The sequence below is a fragment of the Tachypleus tridentatus genome, chromosome 11 (assembly GCF_004210375.1).
Source record: "Tachypleus tridentatus isolate NWPU-2018 chromosome 11, ASM421037v1, whole genome shotgun sequence".
In the NCBI taxonomy this organism is placed as follows: Eukaryota; Metazoa; Arthropoda; class Merostomata; order Xiphosura; family Limulidae; genus Tachypleus; species Tachypleus tridentatus.
The window spans coordinates 60423604-60443206 of record NC_134835.1 but is presented as its reverse complement, the minus strand read 5'-3'; the positions used below and the strand labels follow the sequence as shown (position 1 = coordinate 60443206).

Here is a 19603-nt window from a genome sequence, read left to right as displayed (position 1 = left end):
ATATTGTTGATGCTTGCTCTCGAGGATCTTCTACAAATTTAGAGAGCAGGCAAGACTTGTGCAATACACATCCAACAATATACGTTACATACATAAAAAATATACTGAAACAAATATAGATATTAAAATAAATATATAAGAGTAAATCTGTTACAGTGGGGTTGTGAAGGTCTGATCAGCTGTCAGCTGAAGCTGGTACTTCTGTATTCTTTATGTGATGTAAAAATAGATACAATTTCTTTACCAGTATCACACTGTTCCACAAACAAATCAAACACTACATTTTTCTCGTCCTGGATGGTGTTCAGGTAAAGGCATTAGTCAATAGCTACAGTATATATCTCATGTGCGGACCTTACATTACATAGATCATATTGAAGGCACATATCAGATGGACAGAATTTGCTGTGATATATATACTGTATATAGATTTGCTACAGGATGTACCCTATGGTTGAATCTGCATAGCTCTGTTCGCTTGCTGGAGAACAGTGTGGTTACATTAAATTTCTATACAGTAGAGACGGTTGGTTGTTAATTTTTTAACTCAGTTTAGTGTAATAGTGGTACCTTTATAATATCATACACTAGTATAATTTCCACTACAGACATCTTTCTTGCTGATGGACAAGTTTGTAATTGACCACTCCAGAGTGTGTTATGATAGACACAGGTTTCATGACACTGATAATGTCTCTCACTCTCAGATACCATAACATAAGCTTATTGGGAAATCCCTCAATTAACATAACAACCATGGTGTCCCAGTAGTTTGCAGAGACTGTTGCTGGGCATGCCTTCGACCTTGTTGTTCTGAAAGTTATCTTATTACATGGGTCACGTATTCACTTATGGATGCCCATTGTCTCAGCTACCAGAGAAACCATTCTTAACTGGTAGACGTCATCATTTTAGTCACATTCAGCTTCTGTGACTTGTTGGTAGTCGTCTTGAATAGAGTTGGGGCTGCTGTGCTCTGACTGGCCACAGGGCAAGAAAGTGATAGGGATTTCCCCACTAGATTTTAGACCAATCAGGTGATAATCATTTCTAGTAAACCTCAGTCATTTATGCGTCCCTTCTGATGAAATTGTTCCTCATAATTACCGTCTGCTCGAGTGGTTAGCAAATGTCCTCCCTGAGTTATCAGCTGCAGGCTGACTGGTGTCATGGAACTTTCTGGATAGAACGTCTTATAGACTCAACATGTCTCCCATACAAAATTGTTAGTAAACTCCATCTTAGTTATGAGTAGATTTATATCCAAAAGTGTCATTTCGCTAGAAATGTTCCTTTAAATTTGATAAAATCGAGAGATTAAGCAAGAGATAGTATATGTGCTACCATTTCCAGTGAAACTGTAAGAAATACTGATTCTGACATCAAACTCTCTACATTCTATCTACTTGTGCTATTTACAAATAAAAACCCATGAGTTCCCTACAAGTATCACTTAGACGGATCCATTAATAATTAAATTTGTTTAGGAAACAACGAGAGTTGTTCTGAAATGGATAACTTAACTGAGTTTTCCTAGTGTGTGTAAAATAATGCGACTAGGCAAAGATGGTTAAAGTGAAAAAATTATTACTTCATTATATAATAAAAAACAACATATGTACTTGCACCCGGATTCTAGCGTTGTAACTCCGCAGACATTCCGCTGTGCTACTGGGTGGCTGGCTAGTCAGTCGAGAGTATCAGTAAATAAGTTTATGTTTTTGAATCTGTGTTAACTATCGCATATATTGAGTTGTTTGTAAAGTTAATATATTTTTCTTAGTGTACTGCAGATACTGTGACGTTAACCGTATAACAAGATGTTATAAAGTGCACAGCAGTGAAAAGAAACATTAAAAAATAAAACTAATTTGCTATCGTTACGTTTTATGGACTTTGGATTACTTTTATCAGATAATTTTAAAGAACCCGACAATTGAAGAATTGTCAGCTATGATTATAAATAATGCTTCTATTTTTATCCTCAGTGTATTAGTAAAGATTGAAAGTGCACAGTCTGTATGTATATTCCATCAATCAAAGAAATTGTAGTACCCCTAGTGGCTACCACTACTGACTGGAATTATGAAATCTATGCATTTTAAAAGACAAATAACATTTACTTGGCACATTCCGAACTTTTCCCAGTTAGATAAACCATATTTGATAGTTTCAAAAGCAAGAGGAACGATGTTAAAACTATACCTATTAATATGAATATGTTTCTGAGAAGTCATGACAAATTCATCCTGATAATAATGAACGCTTATAATAGTAAAATATGTCACTACAGTTTCCTTTATTTGTACTTTAAATGTCTATTTATTTATTTTTCTTTTACTCCAAAAGTGAAATTCATTGCGATATTATAATTTATTTTTAAATTCTTAAGACCCAGCATGGTTAAATGGTTAGACTCGCAATTTGGAGGTCGCGGGCTCAAATCTCCGCCTCACTAAATATTCTCACTCTTTAAGCCGTGGGGGCGTTATAATGAGCGGTCAATCTCACTATACGTTGGTAAAAAAGTAGCCCAAAAGTTGGCGGTGGGTGATGATAACTAACTGCCTTTCCATTATTCATACGCTGCTAAAGTAGAAACGGCTAGCGCAGATAGCCCTCATAGTCTGGGCAAAATTTCAAACAAACCAAACAAAATGAATTCCTGTATTTTGCAATTAAAGCTGATGATCAATCATTACATGTTAGCATCATTTCCGTGAGGGGTCAAACGTTGTGTTTTAAGCTCAAAATTTATTACAAATAAAAATAAAAATATCTGGTTGTGATAATTTAGTTAAAATATAAAAAAAGGTTTGGTTTTTTTTAATTTCGCGCAAAGATATACAAGGGCTATCTACGTTAGCCGTCCCTAATTTAGCAGCGTAAGACTAGAGGGAAGGAAGCTAGTCATTACCGCCCACTGCCAACTCTTGATATACTCTTTTACCAACGAATAGTGGGATTGACCGTCACATTATAACGCCCTCACGGCTAAAAGGGCGAGCATATTTGGTATGAAGGGAATTCGAACCTGCGACCCTCAGATTACGAGTCGAGTGCCTTAACCACCTGGCCATGCCAGTCCGAAGTCTAGATAAAAGAAACGGTTAATTTTGGTTAGAGAAATCATTTTGTCACTAGCAGAACAACTACCAAAAACTAAGCCGGGTGTAAATTCATTAATACTAAACAGGACTTCATGAGTCTTTTATTCACAGACAAAAGATTTCTTAATGAGACATTTCCTAACTTATTCGATTTACACTGTTTTTTAATTCATATTTCAACAAAATTTATTATAATTGGATCCAAATTTCGTTGAGTGTATAAAGTATTTTAAATTTAACTGAAGGTCTCCGGTAGAACAGCGGTAATTCTGTGGACTTACAACGTTAAATTCTTGGGTTCGATTCCCCGCGGTGGGCATAGCATATAACCCAAAGTGGCTTTGCTCTAATAAAAATAAACTTTAATTCAAATTATGATTTTCTGGTTTCTTTGAAACAATACTTCCTTACTCCGATTGACGTTTGTATAGCTTGTTTGATATTACACGTTTATTGAACTTCATATGGTAAAGATTCGTTATGTTTCTAAGAAGACAAGTTAACTACGATATATGGTTATTTCACAGCAGAGTAACAAATAATAAAGTACAATTAATTTGACATTATAATAGTACTTCAAGGTTCTGTTAATTATCTAATAAAATTGCCTCATCGTCGGTGTGTTATTGTGGATTTCTTGTAAAAGTGGGAGTTTCAAAATGTGTAACATACGATGAAAATGATTGTTCGTTAAATGACTTTTAACATGATAGTAGATCCATTGCAACATTTATTTGTATTTTTGGTACTTTATATTTTGCAGCTGCTCCTGCATATGGAAAAGATGAGAGGGATTTTTCTTTTGCTGTTTTTGCAGCTAGTGAAAGGACTCTCTTTAGATGAAATTCATGCTTACCAAAATCCTTCTGAGATTCCTGGACCAAGGAGGAGCCACCTCGATCCTGAGAAATTCGTTCCGTGGCAGGAGTTTGATGAATCTGTTGTTCCTTACCCTTTCAACTCGGAATACAATATACCTACCAGCAAAAGAAAACAACGAGAAAACACAGACTTCTTTAGTACCAAACACGGTCAGCTGATAGTTCCTGATGAAGGCTCGGATCACTCAGCTGGGAATTTTGCAGCTGGAATCTCAAACAGACTACTCAGTACCCTTCATGAAATAGACCGCCAGATGACACAAAAAGAAGAAGCCAGAAGAGATTATGAAAAACAGATGGAACTGTATAACCAGTTAGAAAAACGTCAACATTATGGGTTTCGAGATGAAAACACCGTTCCTTTCATGGATAGGAGTGACTATGATACTGATAGAAGTCCGAAAAGTTTCGTTTACTCATTCCAATTACAGTTACCATCTAGTAAGCCTTCTCACTGGAGGGAGCAAAGGTATTCTCTTCCATCAGTTTTCAGTTCTGCTCATATGGGTAGGAATAGATGGCCACATGACAAAGAGAATAACAGAATCATAGGGGCAAATATTTGGAACAAGAACAATTATTACGGTACGGTTTGTAATTAATAAACACAGATGAAATTTACAACAAATTTAAATAAAAAGTCTTGTAAATGTAGATTTAAAAAGTTATATGTGTTTATAAATCTTACCTTTTTAACGTCGAATCATCCTCTTGTTAACAGGCTTCCTCTTTGACAATTATATCGTCTAATGATTACTAACCGAAGTCAGTTTTTTAAGAAACTTAACAAATACCTCCAGGTGGCATAATTTTGCATGCATTAAATATAAATTCTGTATTTGTCTTTCCATCTTTAGTATACGTTGTATCAAGCATGAATGAGATTTGAATTTTGGTTTATAATACGTGTTTATTTGTTTTTTCTATAAGTATTTGAATAACTTCCTAAAGAAAAGGTAACCAATACCAGCAAATTTCCAGAGACTGATCAGCATTAATAATTACTTGACAACTTTAATTATTATGACTGAAAACATTTATTAGTTGTTCAATGACTAAACATTATTCAATGGATTTCTTTGTACTCGAGTCTTGTAAGGTCATCTGTCTCGTTTCTAGATCTCTCTGATATTGAAGAACCTCAATTCGATGACGTTATCCCAAATTCAAAATCTAATAAAGAAACTAAAGTTACACTAGAAGAACCTCAGTTTCCGATTTTTCATGAGAAACAGAGAATTCAAGCTCTCCCTGTAGATCCTGAAGAATTGAGAGAGTTCTTTCAGGCAAGGAACAACATTATGAGAAAACCTGAGCGGGAATTTAGTAGAAACATGTTTGGAGTAAACAGAAACGGGCAACAGGACGAACAAATTTTAAACTCCATTTCTTCTGAAATTGAACGACGTAAAAATAAAGAAGGACCAATCGGACACTATCTCGATGATTCCTTTGACAATGCTGATGACTCTAAGATTAATGAATATGATATCACGAAATTTAGTCTGAAAACTTCACCGCCATATTTTGAAGAGCCCAAAAGCTTAATCTTAAAAAAAAGAGATTACAAAAACTCTGACTCTGTTAAGGCTACAACAGCGAGTGAACTCAGTGACATATTCAAGGACGACGATGATGAACGAACCATGACAAAAAGGCGTACTGAATCATCAGAAGAAACAATACCTGAAAGGCAAAATGAAATAAATGAAACAAATGAAGTAACTAGTATACACAATACAAATTTTCTTAATCATTTTGACGAAGTGACCACAGAAATAACAACTGAAGAGCCCAAGGAATCACACCCATCAACTCCCAAACAAAACTTTGAAGCATGGTTGAAAAAGGAGTACATTAAAAACATGGCCAAAGCTCTCAACATCTTAAGAAAGAAAAGAAGCAACGATTGGAGACCAGTATTTGCTAAAACCGTAGATGATCTCCTTCAATATGGTGGAAATGACGTAAGCAACGGGAAAAACGGACAGAAAACAAAAATTGGAGACCAAAGTCGCGAAGAAGATTATAAAAGGATTGAAGAAATTATTAAAAAACAAAGAGACGAAGAAAAGAATGAAGATAATTTTGTTTCGCAGAAACAGCAGTTTGAAGAAGCTGAAGAAAAGATAAAGAAGGTCGAAAAGGCCATGATTACAGTTGCAATGAAGATGATAAAAGACAGCACCCCTGACGGCAATCGTTTGGAGGAAGAAAAAATTTCTCATAGGTTAGAAGCTGCTAAGGAATTGAAAAATGTGAGACAAGCGTTAGCTCACCTACATACAGCCTTGGATAAAATTGAGCAGGAGAATGAAAAAAGTGAGGACAGGACTTCAAAAATTAACGGAGTGACAGATGTAACAGTAGGACGGCCACATTTCTTTGAAAAGAAAAGAGGTGAGAAAAAAAATGCAGTTTTGTTTAAAACTAACAGCCAAGTAAAATAACCTTAGATAGAATAAAGTATTTATATTAGGTTTATAGAATGATACCCAGTTTTCATTCTAATAACTTTGACAGTTTTCGTTTTACATATAAAAAGGACAATACATATTTTCCTATGTGTCTTTTCGTCATCTTAATAGCTTTATAGTTGTATTCGATGTTAAGCCTGAGGTAAATTAAATTATTCCTAAAATTTAATTTATTTCCATAGCTAAATGTCAATGAAATATATTTCATTATTAACCATCTAGAATATTTAAAAAAATTGTTAACAAATGCAACTTTACTCATACTTGTGTTCGATCTTATAATTGAACTTTGCATATTATAGCACAACAAGCAAAAGTACCCGTCCCAAGTGACGAGAAAAGTTTTTAATTAATCTATCAATTTAAATTATTTCATAGACTTTAAAAAGGTTAATTGTGTTGCACATTTGGTTCCATTAAGAACCAAAGCTATGAGCTACTTAAATCGCCCACTGCCAAAAGTAATTGTTGATAATTCCATTCATGCTAAGAGCCATTTAACAGTAACATGAGATAAATTTACATTTTGAAATTTGAGTGGTAGCGTAATTAATTCCTAATAATTTAGTGTATAATATCGTGCTTGCGAAATGAAATTTCCCATCAATATTATTCACGCCTGTTTTTCCATCATTTTCAAAGTGAATTTTGAGTTTTGTCTGCATCTGAAGCTTTATAAATGTAACTCGGGAAGACAGACGAACGTTCCGACAGACACCAAGGTTCGTTAGATATATATATGAGATGGAATGTGTATACTGTATTCCATAAACAGCTTGATACTTCGTACAAGTTAACGATGTATTAATTTAATAAATACTGGTGATAAACCGTGTTTTAAATACCCAGTAAAAAAATTGTACACGTTGCAGTAGCGTAGTCATAGTAACTTATCTTTGTTTTGGAGTTGGACCGGTTTAAATGCATGAGTTATCACAAAATAATTGTATCACTGAAAGCTTTGAGTGTGTTATAAGGGTGACAGTCAATCCTTTAGCATGGACAGTTGGTCATAGAGTGCTACTAATTGGCTAACTTTGCTTTACTCAGTATTTCAAATTAGGGACGTCAGCAGAGAGCCTTAGTACCTTTGTCATAAATATAAAAATATAAATACATAAACAGATATTTTATTTAAGTAGAAAAGAGATACTTACAAGTTCATACCTTTATTAGCTACGTACCGCTACTTTTCAAACTAATACCATAATGATGTGACGTTTTTTTAAACTATTAAGTGTTTATAGTAAAATAGGTCAAGTTTGTAAAAGTGCTAGATTCACATTATTGGATTGAAATTATTTTAATAAATTAGACAAAATTATTATCTAGTTAAGAAACAAGCCTCACTGAGAATAAAATTTAATATATATGACTATTGTTTTTTTTCAGATTCGGAAAAGTATGGCGATGAAGATGACGAAGACCACGAACCGTTCGAGGTTCAAACTTCTTATGGAGTGAACCCTGATATGACCGCTAATGTATACCGCTACAGTAAAGGTCAACAAGAAGGTACACACGTGTCTATATATATATACACTTTTATTACAAATTTTTTGCTGAACCACACTGCCTCTGTAGGTTTTTTTTTAATTTCGCCCAAAGCTACTCGAGGGCTATCTGCGCTAGCCACCCTTAATTTAGTAGTGTAAGACTAGAGGGAAGGCAGCTAGTCATCACTACCCACCGCCAGCTCTTGGGCTACTCTTTTACCAACGAATAGTGGGATTGACCGTCACATTACACCCCCACAGCTGAAAAGGCGAGCAGGTTTGGTACGACGAGGATTCGAACCCGTGACCCTCAGATTACGAGTCGAACGCCTTAACCCACCTGGCCATGCCGGGCAAATGTAGGTTTTGATACAACACGATTTAGCCAATGATCAGAAAATGTAATCGACTGAAACAACGTGAGAGATTCAACTGAAATCTCTATTTGTACATAGATTAAAAATATGCTTGATTTATAAACCACATGCATCCATTTGAAGATTATGTGGTAAATAAAAGTTGATCTACTGGAAGAAACGTTGTGATTTGAAATTAGTGCCAAATACAAGATTTGTTTTTGTTTGTTTTTTTAATTTCGGGCAAAACTTCACGAGGGCTATCTGCACTAGCCGTCCCTAATTTAGCAATGCAAGGCTAGAGGGAAGGCAGCTTGTCATCACCCCCCACCAACAACTCTTAGGCTACTCTTTTACTAACGAATAGTGGGATTGACTATAACATTATAACATATGCACGGCTGAAAGGGCGAGCATGTTTGGTGTGACGGGGATTCGAACCCGCGTCAAAGACAGAAGGAGGTACTGCTTGGTTATGTAAGCTGACATATTTAGTATCACATGAACGAAGAAATACTTTGACTAATCCGTGTGAAACTAAAAATTTCAAAGAAGCAAACTTACCAACTACAAGCGACTTTATTACAGAAGTGTCATATTGACAGTTAAGGATAAAGAAAATTACAACATGCAACAACACTCACGATATTGTAGTGATTGTCACTAAAAGAATATATAAGAAATATCTCAACTCCAAAGATTAAGCAAAAACAAAAAAAGATTTATAATTTTAATATAACCTGTTTTATATTTGTTTGTAGTTAAGCACAAAGCTAAATAATGAGCTATTTGTGCTCTGTTCACCAAATATATGGAAACCTGGATTATAGTGTTGTAAGTCCATAGACATGCCGCTGTGCTACTGCGGACGATATTTATTTATAGAAAAGAACAAGTGGGCAAAACGAAACGACGGACGTTGCAGACATAATGAAAAGAGAGAACCTTTAAGTGAAGAAACACTAAATGACGAAACAAACTGTAGCGTACATGATCATAACCGGTATAGAACTTAATATTTACAAGAAACACACAGTGTATTGGAACAAGGTGTTACACGATGTAAAAATAAACCAAGCAAGAAAAGGATATATAATAGATCTGAGCGAAGAGAAGCAAGCATGCGCACTTAAGTTTTAAATACACCATTCTTTCCATAACACTTCAGTTGACTGGACCATAAGAACCCAACCTTGATGCAATGGAGGAAGTTGGAAATGCTTAGTACGTTTTTTTCAAGTTTTTAATGAGCGTGAAAACACGAACACTTTAGTAGAGCAAACATCAAACGTTATCGTCAAGACTTAAGCAAAAACACTTATAAGACTATAAACAAATTGTTCTTGACAAGGAATCATATGTTAATGGAAAATATGCTGGTGTATTTCCTTCTTCGATATTCACCTTCCATTGACACCTCACATACGAAACATAAAAACATCCTAACTGTACGAGAAGAAGGTCGATTCCTAAACTGGTATTGCGGGTATGGTCAATATGAAATTTAACTGATATGTTCTTTTTCCTCTGCCAATTGTACGTATAAAGGGACACCTTTGTTGCTGTAACGCCATGGTTTAAAATTATTTGATATCAGGAAAAATATCAGTTTTTTTTTTAATTTCGCGCAAAGCTACACGAGGGCTATCTGCGCTAGTCATCTCTAATTTAGCAGTGTAAGACTAGGAGGAAGGCAGCTAGTCTTCACCACCCATCGACAACTCTTGGACTATCCTTTTACCAATGAATAGCAGCATTGACCGTAACATTATAACGCTTCCACGGCTGAAAGGGCGAGCATGTTTGGTGTGATGGGGATTCGAACCCACGACAGTCGGATTACGAGTCAAACACCTTAACCCACCTGGCCATGCCGAGTCAGGAAAAAGATCAGAAGTTTGTTTTATACTTTTCACTTTTTACACATTATAGGAAACATATTGGTATAAACCACGTTTACACGCTCTTGAAAGACTCGCTTTATGTTTGTATTCCTTTCTATTGGGCCTTTGATAAAAATTCAGTAAAAATATGACGTTGCGCAAACTACTATACATACTATAGATCGCGTTTCCAGTGGCACAGACTCACTTCGCTGAAACCAGGTTTTGATATCCGTGGCGGGCGGAGCACAGACAGCCCATTTTGTACCTTTGTGCTTAATACCCATCATTCAATCCTATAGCTGTAAACCTGTCCAATTTTCTACATAGCCAGCGAAAAGAAAAATATTAACCCATTAATAGACATTTTATTAAAAGTCTGAAGGCTTACAATGCTAAAATCTGGTTTTGATATCTTTAATGTGCAGGGAACAAATAATCCATCGTATAGCCTTATGTTTTACAAGAAACAGACTTATTCAGCGCATTCTCTTAGACACTTAGAAGTAAGACATATATACGTGTACTTATTATTTAAGGACGACAAGGGACTTATTGCTTCATCTAGACCGCTCAATCAACTAAATTTAAAACAAGAGAAGCCAGCATTCGTAAGCGAATGCAACATATCTCCGCCACAAAATTTCATCATGTCCAATTTTGAAATAAGAGAAAAAATCGAAAACTGCTCTGGACCACGTAATGTGTTGACGTACACATGAATAGTTCAGGAAAATCTTAAATTGTGCTGAATATTGGTGTAAAGGACAAACATTCCAAAATTGTTTTGTTTCGATGATTGGGATCATCTCCCGCTGGTACAGCGGTAAGTCCACGGATTTATAACCCTACAATAGGGGGTTTGATTCCCGTCGGCAGACTCAGCAAATAGCCCGATGTGGCTTTGCTATAAGAAAACACACGCATTGTTAGGGACCTGCAAATAGTTTTTTTGTATAATAAACTTAAATTTGTAAAAAATTCTGTAAAAACAAATGGATAATTATTGTTAACATTGAACAAAATTCATTTAGATCTATCAAACTGAGAAATGCATGTTATAATAAGCATCTACGTATATAATTTGAAAAATGAGACAGGTTCTATGAACATTATTTATTAGCACAGCAAATAATTTTATCAGACACCTGTAGAAATATGTGTAATTCAACATTTGGTCTATCACAAAAAACTTTAACAAAACTCATATAATGACAAAATACGAGTATAACATCAAATTAATCTAAATAGCGTTTGTTACCTTATATCAAATCATATTATTCATTCGGTGCTTGGCTGATCCTCCTCATAGTCTAATAACCTCCGCGAAGCGAAGTGGCACACTGTTAATGAGGTTATTTATGTAATTCATCATGATTTTATCATAACATGTTCGCTGCAACTCAGCTACACTATGGTGTTTAGCAAATTTCCAACTTAAGTCTACCCAACAGTTCTCAATGGGATTAGAGTCTGAAGACTTTGCTGGCCATGAAAATCTTGTAACTTCCTACTGATCGAGATAATACTGTACAACACATGTGATATGAGCAATAGTATTGCAATCTTGGAATACAAAGTTATCGCCAAAGCTTTCCCTTGCATTTTACAGAAATATTATCTCGATATAGAGCCTGAAGATGGCGCCACTGGCGTTTACCTGAAAGATATGAAGAGCAGTTTTTTCCACTGTGATAAATAGCTGCCCAAACTTTTACAGCACCACCTCCTGTGGGAAAGATAGTCTTCCCAGATCTGTTCTTCAGACAAACGACGAACATTAATCCTACCATCAGCTTTAACAAGCTGGAAACAGGACTCGTCTGAAAAGATGACTTGGGGTCGCCAGTGCTCTAACTTTAAGTTGGTATGCTGTCTTGTCCAAGTAACATGGTAACAGCAGTGATTCTGGTTAATATCGGTTTGCAGATAGTTATTCTTGTAAACCAACATTGTTTGGTAAGCTTCATATTCACTGTTCTTCTGGTTATCCTGGAATGAATGCATTCATGTAATTCCTGTCGTAAGGTGTTGCAAGACTTCTTTCGATCTTGACGTGTTAACTTGATCAAAACACGGTAATTTGAGGCGTATGTTTTTGGCGTCTATAAATAAAATTTCCTGAAACAAAGTTTCCTGAAGACCGATGGCGTTTCAAGATTCTGGATACAATACAATGGGACCACTGTTTTTTTCTGACAATGTCCATTTGCTTCAAACCATTTCTGGACAGCCGACCTGCTTTATACCTTATAACTTTTGCCATGTGTCGAGACATGACAACACAAAATGCAGAGAAATTGTTTAAATAAAGCATTGGTCTGTTTCGAAAAATATTACAGCAGACCAAAATAACAACTCGTAAATGTTTATTCTATTATACACTGTCTTTGTTGTTACTATTCGGTCATTTACTCAATAACTAGTACATGCATGCAAATAATAACGTCAATATACAACATTATACAAACATTTGAGCTAAGAAAATATTAAAGTCCATGTAAAATGGACAAAATATGGCCAGAAATTGACCTAAACCCCCCAAAAGTATGTTCTTTGTTAAATTTGACCCATAAAATAACCCAAAATGAGTACCCATATTTTTTATTTATATGTATGAGACCTGTGAAAAAGTATCTTTGAACCAAATCCCATGTAAAGTGGTTAAAATATGGACAAGTAATTGATCAGAAACCCCAAAAATTGCCATGTTTTAAGTTCTGATCCACTAAAAAGACTCAGAATGAGCAACTCCAACTATTTTGTATGTCAGTGTCGAGCGAGCATGAAAATGTATACTTGTGAAAATTGTCATCGTGATTACTATAACTATGATATAGCACATGAGCCCAAAATATGCATTTTGATTTTTTACCCCATAAACTGTATTAAGGGGCCTAAATAAATAAAAAAAAACGAAAACAAGGCATCTATATGTATTGGAGCAAGGTATAACTCTCCCACGTATCAAGTCAATCCACCAAGAAATAAAGGAACGGTTGATTGAAAAGTATTTGGAAGAACAAGAAAGAAATAAGAAACAACAGAAAAAACATTATGTCTCTTTGTGAAGACATCGTGAAAATAAAACATTCAAATCCATTCCTTATTATTCAAATATTTATAAAGCCTCTCCTTAAACTTCATTAGGTTAACTACATCTACCTCATTTAAAGAAAACCCATTTCAAAAGCATACCACCTTGTTCGAAAAACAAATCCGTCTTAGGCAAAGATGGCTCCTACCATGCTAAAATTTACAGTTTTGTACTTCACAGTTCTACAATGCCTACCATTAAGTGTGAAGACAAGTGATACATAAAGACTTAATTTTCTTAACAATCTTAAATACTTCAGTCATCTCTCTTTTACTCTTCTTTTTTATAAAAGAGAAATCAGTTTCAGAGATTTTTAATCTGTCGTCTTATTACAAATCTTTCATCACAGTTATCATCCTAGTAACCTTTCTTTGAAACCTTTCCAACAATTCAATGCCCTTTCTAAGGTATGGCACCCAAAACTAAACACAGTACTCCAAATATAGTTTAAATAATGACCCATACGATGAAATTATAATCTTTTTAAACTTGTATTCAATATATCTGTAGATAAACCCTAAAATTCCATTTGTTCTGCAACTAGCAGCAACATACTGTTTGGATGGCTCAAGAAACTGATAATATAGAGCACCAAGATTCGTTTCTTTCATAAGATTGTTAAGTTCATTCTAATCAAAAGTATACTCGTAGTTGAAGTCAGGTTATCTGACATACAATACTTTGCTTTTATTAAAGTTTTCTACCAGTTTTTTGCACTATTCACCGAATAATCCAAATTCTTTTGTAAAGCATCCTCCTCCTCAAAGCCAGCAATATCCAAAATCTTAATATCACCAGAAAATTTATATAATTTATTGACAATTCCTTTATCTATGTTACTGATGAGTAATAAACAACAAAGACCCTAACAATAAACTCATTGGTACCGCATTTGTGACATTGATCTAGTTTAATTGAACTGTATTAATAACATCTTCCAGCTTTCTTCCATCTAGCCAGTTCTCTATACAGTGAAACAACTTATTCCCCAAAGTACTTTCAAACAAGTCTTTTATGTGGCACCTTGTCAGATCATTTCTGAAAATCCACGCATATGAAAACATTAATCTCTTCATGGATTAGTAAGGCATGATTTTCACTTAGTGAAAACCCATACTGAATATCCAACAAAATTTAAAACTTTATTAAATCATTTAGCACAGCGTAAGACTGATATAAGACTAATAAGTCTATAATTACTGGGATAATTTTTGTCACCTGTCTTGAAAAAAGCCCACAACGTAGATAAAATAGTAACAAGTGGCTCACATATCTAATTCTTAACCTGTGAGAGTTAACATTCTCGGCAATTAGGATAAGTCATGCTGTGAATGCCCTCGTCTCAAAATACACAGTAGTTTTTTTTCTTGTCCCAAACAGGACAGTTGTCGCTGTGAGCACTTTAATTCTCAGGAAATAGATACAAGTCTTCTGATTGCTTTTACTCTTACCAAACTTTGGACAGATAGCACTGTAAACACTTTGTTTCTTTTAATAAAGTGGACAACTATCACGTGAACGTCTTTTTGTGGAAACCGGACAGCTAGCTTTCTGATTGATGTAGATTTATCAGAGACTGCTTGGATTAATTGAGTTGGTGTTATTTGATATGCATGCTTCAATACAATTCAGATAATGTATAATAGTATAATTTCAATCGCAATGTGTTCGCCGTATTCATTGCCGACAACGCGTTTCGCTAAATCCATAGTTGATCAAGTCGGCTGGAACACAGAAACACTAGTCAAAACATTAATTATGCAAGCCATTTATTACAACAGCAATTGATATTGTACGAACGCTTTTACCAAGCTGGCGAAGCATAATTATAATAACTTACAGTTGTCATAGATATTACTTTAAACCTATCATATTATTTAATATTGCACTTTTTATCTAGTCCCTTAGTGACCTACAAGTATTACTATATATTCGTCTAATTCTCAAAAAGCCCTAAGGGATTAGGCCTGGCACGGACAGGTAATTAAGGCACTCGACTCGTAATCTGAGGGTCGCGGTTTCAAACCAAAGATGTTCGCCCTTTCAGTCGTAGTGGCGTTATAATATACGGTCAATCCTATTATTCATTGGTAAAAAAACAGCCCAAGAGTTGGCTGTGGGTGGTATGACTAGCTGCCTTCCCTCTAGTCTTACACCACTAAATTAGGGACGGCTAGCACGGATAGCCCTCATGTAGCTTTGCGCGAAATTCAAAACAAACTAAACAAACCTAAGGGATAGATATAATATGTAGTGTTTAGAAATATAATAGAATAGACCTAATAATAACGTCTTATCACGAGCATAATTAATTGTAATCATACTTCACTAAGTTGTAAAAGGCGTGCAAACTATAATAATAGTCAATAATTTTTTTTAAATTTAAGTAGTATTTAATTTTTAAGAAAAGTTATGTAAATTATGCTTTACATTTATTTCAAGATGTCCACTGTCCACCTCTGAAACTGCTGACAAGCGACTGTACAGCTGTAGAGAAGTACTTACCTAACGATTCATTACGCCGATTACTTCGTCATGCCTGCAATTGGCACGATGTTTGTTACACCTGCGTAAGTAATATTAATATCAAATAAACTTATTTCTCTGGCATCTGAAAGTAGTGAACCATAAAATTCGAAAACAGACAACTGAAAAGTAGGGAAGAAATTACTCTTTGAATAGCTGATTAGTAATCTGATTCCATAAATCTCTACATTATGTTATTATTGTTAGCTCGATTTACACACCATTTCTAATGCAGTTTACTAATGTTTTAAAATTATAACTTTCAATGACATGGAATGCTTTTAGTTATTCAAAAATAAAATACACATATTTAATGTTCACCCACGTAGTAAACAGGTGATGTCTTCTAATATATAATAAAACATCTGTTTAACATAGACTTTATACCAATACTACAGTTGTAACTTCAGTTATACTTTAATACAAACATTTTAACAAATTAATATATTTGAAGAAACTATTTAAACTTACTTATTGTTTGAAATTAAGAAATGTACAGGTTTAGAATATTCCGCTTTTGAAAACTAAAAGTTAAAAGTCAGTGTAATTTTAGAATGTGCAATATTATTATTTTCCATTTTAATATTAGTTCTAACAAATTTGTTTGTTGTTTCTAATTTTGGGCAAAGCTTCACGAGGGCTGTTTGCGCTAGCCGTCCATAATTTAGCAGTATAAGACTACTCATCACCACCCACCGCCAACTCTTGGGCTACTCTTTTACCAACGAATAGTGAGATTGATCGTCACATTATAAGGCACCCATGGCTGAAAGGGAGAGCATGTTTGTTGTGACGGGGATTTGAACATGCGACTTTCAGATTACCAGTAGAGTGCCCTAACCACTTGGCCTGTCCCTCACTCGTACAGCAGTAAGTCTACGGTTTTACAACGCTCAAATCAGGGGTTCGATTTTCCTCGGTGGACACAATAGATAGCTTGATGAGGCTTTGCTAAAAGAAAAGTATACATACACCACTCTACATAGAACCACACAGGGAAAAACTATTTAATCTGTATAAAAGCCAGTGTGTGTCACGTCACGCTTGAATTCTCGAAGTAGGAGGAGTCACAAAAACCAAAAATGTCTCTATCCATGTAGCACTGTATCCCCATTACGAACTTAGAAACGAGAGTGCAAAGAAGCCGAGAAGATATGTGCGCTATGGTACCTTATAAGTTTAGTGAGTGTTGTTATAATAAGCCTAACTAAAGGCGTAGTGTCGGATCATCAAGCAACGTGTGTAAAATTTCTCATTAAAGTAAAAATCTCGACTACATTTTAAACTTAAATCGTTTCTGAATTAAGCTGTTTTCTGTTATGCAACCAACGTTTTAAATATAAACAAGTAAATCTCTTTAATTAAAGGAGATTCTAAATTAAGAAATCACATATTTTTCCAGTTGTGTTGTTCATTTTATACTTTCAGTACGTAGCCTAATAACGATATTAGATTATGCTTCTTTTTGCTAATCAACATGATGTAAAATTCATTGTTAGAAGATTGTGTTACCCAAACGCATTGTTTTTTCTATATATTATAAACTATTAATCTAACTGACTTTTACCAATAATTAGTCTATGAATACGCCACGTTACATATGAGGGGCTATCCGATAATAATTACATACACACATATATATATATACCAACTGAACAAAAAGTTCTCTTTTGAACTTAGTCTCTGTTCGAATTGTTTCAGTAAAATGTTTGTTTGTCTGTTGTGAATTTTGCGCAAAGCTACTCAAGGGCTATTTAGCAGTGTAAGACTAGAGATAAGGCAGTTAGTTATCACTATCCACCGCCAACTGTTGGGCTACTCTTTTACCAACGAATAGTGGGATTGACCACGCATTATAACGCTCCCACCTGCTGAAAGAGCGAGCATGTTTGGTGTGACGGAGATTCGAACCCGCGACTCTCAGATTACGAGTCGAACACCTTAACCCACCTGGCCATGCAGGGCCAGTGAAATGTTTGCAACAGGCTTCGTGCTGTGCTATTACACATATGTCTGGGAAATTAGAAAGTTAATAACTATTGAAAACAAAATATATAAATAAAATTCTGAGTAACAATAACTGCTTCTATTGTTGCCTATAGCTGTATATTTATTTTTTATGTTTATATATATATTAATTACTTAATACATTGTAGCATTGTTCTTTCCTATATATGTTTAATACGCTTTGGTCGTGTTAACGGTCGCTAATATTTTATGAATACACTTAAAATAAATTTCAGTTTATACACTAGCTATTTTTATTTCGTTTATAATATACTTTTCGTTACTGTGACTTCGAACTCATTGTTTTTAATAGTACTGTAAACATACATTTATATACATTTAAGAATGTTCTTCCGAGACGTGTGCTGAGGTTATACAAACAATGTTTCATTATTTATTTGTTGTTTTTTCATACATTTATTACACTCGTTGATTTTGAAACATTTGGAAACTTAAACTGTCTTCCATAGGGCAAAGCTTTTGGCCTGACATCAGATGACTGTGATGGTGGATTTTCAGAAGAAAGCGTCACCTTGTGTCGAGGAGATCGGCCTTGTGAAAGAGCTACTCGCCTTATTCTTCGTCCTCTGCGGGAGACGAAAGTATTTTTTAAACGCAGTATTCCGCAGATGTGTTATTTAGATAGTTGTGTAGAAGAATTTCTTAGAGGACGCTAGATATCCAACAGATCGATGTACGCTGACAAAGTCCAGGCAGTATTGTTGAATAACTAGCGCATTATTGCACGATTTATCCTTTCACCCATCGCCAACTTTCTGTATTTTAATGTGTGTGTGTGTGTGTTTGTTAGGAATATTGCAACTAAAAAAAGTGTAACAGTAACTTTATATGTAATTTCTTTGACATATATAAACTTTCAGCTCCCCAGTGATTTCAGTGAATTACACCACCTCGGTGTGCTACTAATCATAAATTATATTTAGGAGTTTCGTACTGTATTACGTTACAAGTGTGTCACACCGTATTCCTACTTTGATATGAACAATGACTGAATTATCTTACTTGTATCCACACCCCATATGTAGATGTACTTTGTATATCCTTGTCCGGTAATTATTAAAAAAATTAATTGGATACCCATTTTATGAAGCCAACTAAAAGGTTTGGGACTACAGTGCAATAGAATGCTGTAATTATAATATATGTTGTTTTGTGGTGCTAATTATGACGGGTTTCATACCCGGTGCTGATATTGGTCTATTTTTTGGTTAGTTTGAATTTCAAAATATGTAACAAAAATATAGAAAATAAAATATATTTGGTTGAAGAAAAATAATAGCGGATTAATTTATTTTGTGTTCAAATATAGGGGGTATATGCAATTATACAGATTTTAAACTATAATATTTAATAAATGCATTTCTATTTAGACATTTATTTGTATACTTTCATGTTGTTTTACCATACAGAAACATACAACTGGTAAAACAGCATGGAAGTATACAACGTAGTAATATTTTAATATATTTTTGACGAAAACATTTGTACTGATACTGGTTCTTCCAGCGATTAACTTAAGCTTTAGGTTTTTAAGGTTGTCAACGTAAGGGAGAAGAATTGTGGTAGAAGGTTTGACAGTAGTCGTGGGTTAAAATAGAAACTTCAATTCACTTTACAACTTGATAAGGCATAATATGAAAGTTTTGTAACAGAGAAAATGAGAAGTGACCGGAAATGCATTACATTATGTAAATTAGGCATGAAAAAGAAAGGGCTTGTTTATGCATCTAATATTTTATTGTATGCTAC

The 19603-nt window shown here is 34.6% G+C and overlaps 1 protein-coding gene across 1 annotated transcript in view; it reads left to right on the top strand.

The window, feature by feature from the left end:
- LOC143232251 (uncharacterized) overlaps positions 1 to 19127 on the top strand; it is a 39832-nt gene extending 20705 nt beyond the window's left edge. Inside the window, exons 2-6 of the mRNA XM_076467418.1 lie at positions 3874 to 4576; positions 5111 to 6391; positions 7861 to 7983; positions 15743 to 15870; positions 18304 to 19127. Of these exons, the coding sequence (XP_076323533.1) occupies positions 3886 to 4576; positions 5111 to 6391; positions 7861 to 7983; positions 15743 to 15870; positions 18304 to 18510 (2430 nt within the window). The 5' untranslated portion in view covers positions 3874 to 3885 and the 3' untranslated portion in view covers positions 18511 to 19127. The remainder of the gene's footprint in view (positions 1 to 3873; positions 4577 to 5110; positions 6392 to 7860; positions 7984 to 15742; positions 15871 to 18303) is intronic.
- The last annotated feature ends 476 nt before the right edge of the window (positions 19128 to 19603 follow it).